This window comes from Callorhinus ursinus, unplaced genomic scaffold, assembly GCF_003265705.2.
Source record: "Callorhinus ursinus isolate GAN/ISIS: 27379988/994484 unplaced genomic scaffold, GSC_fseal_2.0 scaffold4, whole genome shotgun sequence".
NCBI lineage: Eukaryota > Metazoa > Chordata > Mammalia > Carnivora > Otariidae > Callorhinus > Callorhinus ursinus.
The window spans coordinates 40,547,533-40,553,532 of record NW_027397066.1 but is presented as its reverse complement, the minus strand read 5'-3'; the positions used below and the strand labels follow the sequence as shown (position 1 = coordinate 40,553,532).

The window sequence follows — 6,000 nt, the reverse complement described above, 5'->3', positions numbered from 1 at the left end:
AGGACAGTTTCTTCAACAAATGGTGCTGGGAAAATTGGACAGCCACATGTAGAAAAATGAAACTGGACCATTTTCTTACACCATACACAAAAATAGACTCAAAATGGATGAAAGACCTCAATGTGAGACAGGAATGCATCAAAATCCTAGAGGAGAACACAGGCAGCAACCTCTTTGACCTCGGCCACAGCAATGTTTTGCTAGACACGTCTCCAGAGGCAAGGGAAACAAAGGCAAAAATGAACTATTGGGACTTCATCAAGATTAAAAGCTTCTGCACAGCAAAGGAAACAGTATGCTGCCTACAAGAGACTCACTTCAGACATAAAGACACATACAGACTGAAAGTGAAGGGATGGAAACACATTTACCATACAAATGGAAGCAAAAAAAAAAAATATGGAGTAGCAATACTTATATTAAACAAAACAGACAAAATCAAAACAAAGACTGTAACAAGAGACAAAGAAGGCCATTTACATAATGATAAAGGGATCAATCCAACAACAGAGTATAACAGTTATAAATATCTATGCACCCAACATTGGAGTACCTAAATGCATAAAGCAAATACTAACAGGCATAAAGAGAGCAACTGATGGTAACACAGTAATAGTAGGGGACTTTAACACCTCACTTACATCAATGGATAGATCATCCACGCAGAAAATCAATAAGGAAAGAGTGTCTTTGAATGATACCCTAGATCAGATGGACATAACAGATATAGAGAGAATATTCCATCCAAAACAACAGAATAAATTAGCAGTAAAACTTTCTTATATTACCCCACATTCTATATTTTATCAGAAATTTAAGAAAAACAATTTGGAGAAATGCTTTTACTTAGCAATATATTTTATAAATTGATAGAATTTCCCACTGCATAAATGCCATATTTTTTTAAAAATTGAGGTTCTTTGTGGGTAGTTCCCCATTTTCGTTCATCTCTTCTTCTTCTTCTTCTTCTTCTACTTTTGTTTTCCTTAGACTTGCTCAGTCAATGAATCCTGTTTTAAATAGTTTATAAAAAGTATTTGGGTGTACTCATATGAAAATGATGATTATTCTCATAATGATGTCCTTCTTTGTAGGATCCAAATCTAAAAAAAATGTAATTGACATGTAAAGGCCATTCAGAAAAGTACATTCTTATATAAAATTTCAACCATAATCTATTATGGTTTTACTTATCTATTATAAAACCAGGAGAGATATGATCAACTTACAAAACAACAAATGCAGAAATAAAAAAGGATTCATGCATATGGGAAAGCAAGACTACAATTTTAACCTTCAAAGTCCTCTTTCCATGGTTATGAATCATTCCAAAAGCACGACTGTTTAAGAATTATTGGCTGATAACATTGGTGAAAAATAAGTCTGGATTTTCTCTCTAGTCTTCAGTTTGAATAATATCCATTTTATGGATGAAGGGATCCTGAAACCTGAAATGTTATTTATATCACATTAATGCATATGTAATCTACTTTGGCACAATTTCAACTTCTAAGTCTTCCACAGGTGCTACAGATGAACAACTTACCTTGCTAATGAATAATTAATTAATTTTACAGCTCTGGCTGGGATGATGAAATACAAAAGGCACTAGAAAGGAAGGTAAGACCTGAGTAAATGAAGCCACTGACTTCCTTTTCTTCATCAGCAATCACAATATCCACATAGCCTCCATAATGCAGGACATAGGGGGTCTGGCTTTTTTTTGTCATCTCAAAACAATAATAAGGAATATTAAAATAGCACCTTTGATCTGCTATTCTATGACTAGAACTGAGTCCTAGGGAATTAATCAAGGATATGCCCAAAGATTTAATAAGGAGTCCCCAGAAGACTTCTTATAATAATGAAAGAATAAATGTGCAAAAACAACTAACTTGGTTAGCTATATTTGGTACATCCATATAATAGAATATTATACAATCATTTAAAAACATTTTCAGAAGAATTTATTGTGGAAGGAGGCTCATCATACACTATTTGGAGGGAAAAAATGAGATTAATAAATAGAATGAACATACACACACGTACATATATGTTTCATACAATTATAAAGTTGAGATAATTGTGTGATATATAGATATATAGGCACATAAAAAGCAAAGATGTATCCAAAACTATTACCAGTGATAACTTTTGAATTGCTTATCTCCCCACTAGAACATAAGCTCCCTTACAACAAAGACTTGGTCTTATTCACCGTTTTGTCCTGAGTATCTAGCACAAGGCCTAGCATGGTGATGATACCATGGTACTCAATGAGAACTTGCTGAATTAAGGAATGGGATTTTTGATGAACTTAGTATTCTTTGACTATTTTTATTTGATAAATGTTTTTATATATATGTGGAATTTTTAAAATTAAGACAAGCTTTCTACTTATGCTTCTGCTATTTTCATAATTAAACTGAGTGGGAAAGCAGATCGAGCTCCCTTCACAGGTGGTTTGGATTAATCTGCAGTTGTGATTAGCTAAAAAATATTTTATTTGGACTTCTCCACACTCTTGATGTATGAGAATAAGGAAACAGGGGAACCTTTATCTTCCCAGATTTTCTAGCTTCCATGTAAGAAGTCACTTCTGTCAACAAAAGGAAGAAAACTTTGGATTTCACTTCTGTGACGATTATAAATATTACTGTTGCTATTGTATCTACTGCCTATTCAGCATTCACCATGCACATCCTTTTTTTTTTTTCAAACAGCTTTATTGAAATGTGCCAAAAGTACATGGACAGCACAAATGTATGAACAGGAAAAAAAAATCACATGTATCATCATGCTATTCTAGGAGCTCTATGTTTCAGTCAAACCTCAAATTACCTTAGGAGGTGAGCACTACTGTTTTTCCCATTTTGCAGGTGAGAGACTTGAGGCTTAGAGAGATTAGCCAACTCGCCCACAGTTCCCCAGCCGTTTGCTGGCAAGAGTGAGGATTGGAACCGGGTAGCTTGCCTCGGAGCCCATGTTCTTCACTAGCATATTACACACACAAGGGGTGAGTGACATCAAACACAGCAATGCAAGCAATCAAAGACTTGTTATAGCTCTTCTTACATTCATTCCCTACACTTTAGTACAGTTTTTTTCTTGTTGTAAGGAGAGACAAGGAAGAAAAAGAAAACATAAATTCCACTGTCCCTCACCCACATCCTCCACGCCCCAGGGAGCAAATAAAATGAAGTTTGAGAAGCTTCTCCAGCGATTAGCTTGTAAAAGTAATAGAAATGTCAAATAATAATAACATATATGATATGTTCTGGGCTTCATTTTATGCAGACATTTCTTATCTAGCCGTGAGAAGAAAAAAAAACATATTTCAAAGCACATAATTTGCTGCAGATTTCTCAGATAACCTCTATTTAGAACTAAACAAAATCCAATATATTTCACATGCTAGAATCTCTGCAGTGGAAATGAATTATCCTCTCTACATAGCCTCAATCCTAATTGCACATTAGAGTAACTGGGAATGATTTGTGAAAACCCAAAGCCCAGAGGTGGGACTCCGCAGGTGAGTCCAGTGTGCAGCCAGAGCTGAGACTCTCAGCAACCCAACCATGCTAACAGCCTTCCTTCCCACTTCTGAGCTCTGTCATTCACTAGCCATGTAATCCCAGTGAAGTCATTTCATTTTCCTCAGCCTGAACTTCTTACCTATAAGATGAGGATAATGAGAGTACCAACCCAAGAATGATTAACTGAGATAATACCAAAAGCACCTAGAACAGGGTCTGGAACACAGAACACTCAAATATTAGCTGTCATTGCAGTGTTGATGGTGATGGTGATGAAGATGATGCCAATGTGATCTTTTTCACCTGACCCTGGGACCATAACATGTTACTCTATCCCAGAAAGCAGGAACCATAACTTCAATCCAGTCAGGATCTTATCATTTTTACCATGAGTGTCCTTACCTGAACAAACCTCTAGAACCATATTTAATTTGGAACTCATCGCAGGATAACATATTTAGGTCTGTAAAGGGGATGTGGTACCTCAGGAAGGAACGCACTCACCTAGGATTGAAATGAATTTCCTTTGGAACTTCCCTCTGGTCTGTGACCACCTTCTGGTTGTCTCTATAATTAATGGGGTCATCAGGGATCCTAAATTTGGCCACCTGAATCTCAGAGTCACTCAGTTCAGCATGGGAGATTCTTGCATAACCCAGTCTATGGCAGAAATAGAAATGGTTTGTAAAGATTTTATCACCGTACGGGAATCTGATGAGATCTAATAGATATCACCTGCATTATTAGGCCAATTTCCCATTTATAACTCTACTCTGTACATCACTAGAATTAGCTTGATTTATTACTCCAAATATTTATCAAAATATTGCTCTTATTATATAAATGAATAAGGAATATGCACACAGATTTAATCAACTAAACAAACACTAATGAATATTCTGGTCTCTACAAATCACCTATCACATAATTATGTTTTACATCAAGAACAGTTCTCCAAAATGACAGGAGGATATGCCTAAACTCTTTCTTACCTTTAAAAATTCAAATACCACACGCATATTTTCATCCACATTTACAAGTCTAAAATAAAAGATTTTGTATGTCTGAAAAAAAATTACACATCCTGTTTTTGCTTAGAGCTTTCAGTTCTACAGGAAATCAAAGCATTTTATAGATGTTATCCAAATAGTTACAGTGAGGGAACCATGTTACAGTTACAGGGGAACCATGGGCAACCAAGAATTCATTTTATTTTATTTATATTTTGCCTCTTCAAAAAAAAAAAAAACTATCCACTTCAGTCGTTCATTCACTTATTCAGTGAACAAATACATATCGAGTCCCTACCACACGCAGGCATCGTTCTAGATAGGAGGGATAAACAGTGAACAAAACAAAACCCTTGCCCTCGTAGAGCTTTCATTCTAGTTGGGGAGAACGAATTAAATATGTATGTATGTATAAAATCTATCAGGTGGTGAAAAGTACCTAAGTACCCCGGAAGAATAAGAGTAGAGAGGACAGGAAATGCTAAGTGGCAGAGGTTGCTAGTTTATAGTAGATGCTCAGCATACCGCTCTGACAGAGTGACACTGGCACAAAAGATTGAACGAAGAAACAACCCAGACAGATGTTGGCAGAAGGGTGCTCTAGGGAAAGGGAGCAGCAAATGCAAACATCCCGAAGGAGAATATGCTTGACTTTTTTGAGGGCCAGTGACTGGAGTGGAGTGCATAAGGGCAAACACAGTAGGAGATGAGTTTGCACACATGTCGGGGATGGTGGATGATACAAAGCTTTCTGTGCAGACCCCTCTAAGGACTTCAGATCTTCTTCTGGCAGTGAGGTGGAAATCCAAGCGGTTCTGTGCAGAAATGCAATGGCGACTGTGTAGAGAACAGACTCCAGGGAAGGGAGACCAGTTAGGAGGCCACGGTAAGGATTTAGGTGACAGGCGGTGGGCGCTTGAGCCAGACAAGTAGTAGGAGAAACATTCAAAAACAAAACCTGTAACTACATACCAAATAGAGACAGAAACCCAGAGCTGGGGTACGTGGAGGCAGCAGGTCTGCCCACCATGAAGGGAAAGAGGAGAGCTGTGACAGCATCAGAATGGGATGACAGGTGTCTGACAGGCTGAGCTATTTGTCTAAGCCCAGGTCCCAAATCTGTGCAGTTCCCTGTAAGTCACGGTCACTGTCTCTAATAAATCTAACTTCTGTTATTTATCAAATCTCTAAGATCAAAGTTCTAACTCATTTCATAGACACTGCCTTCAAGGTCCTTCTAAAAGTCCTTGAAGATAAGGAACCAGACAATCCAAATTGTCTACTAAAACAAGGAGTCTCTTATTGTCCAGTAAGGATTTATTAAGTGCTTAGGAAGTGCACGGCATTGAATTAGATGGCTGATATAAAGTTTACAGAATTGGTTTTATGGACAAAACTGAAAAACAATAATCCCTAACTTCATTAAATTTGTTTTTTTATTTTAAATTCCAGTT

The 6,000-nt window shown here is 36.9% G+C and overlaps 1 protein-coding gene across 1 annotated transcript in view; it reads right to left on the bottom strand.

The window, feature by feature from the left end:
• Positions 1–265: 265 nt before the first annotated feature.
• Positions 266–6,000, bottom strand: part of CWH43 (cell wall biogenesis 43 C-terminal homolog) — a 50,235-nt gene continuing 44,500 nt past the window's right edge. The window contains exons 15-16 of the mRNA XM_025887541.2: positions 4,041–4,196; positions 266–1,103 (exon numbers count right to left, since the gene is read on the bottom strand). Of these exons, the coding sequence (XP_025743326.1) occupies positions 1,025–1,103; positions 4,041–4,196 (235 nt within the window). The 3' untranslated portion in view covers positions 266–1,024. The remainder of the gene's footprint in view (positions 1,104–4,040; positions 4,197–6,000) is intronic.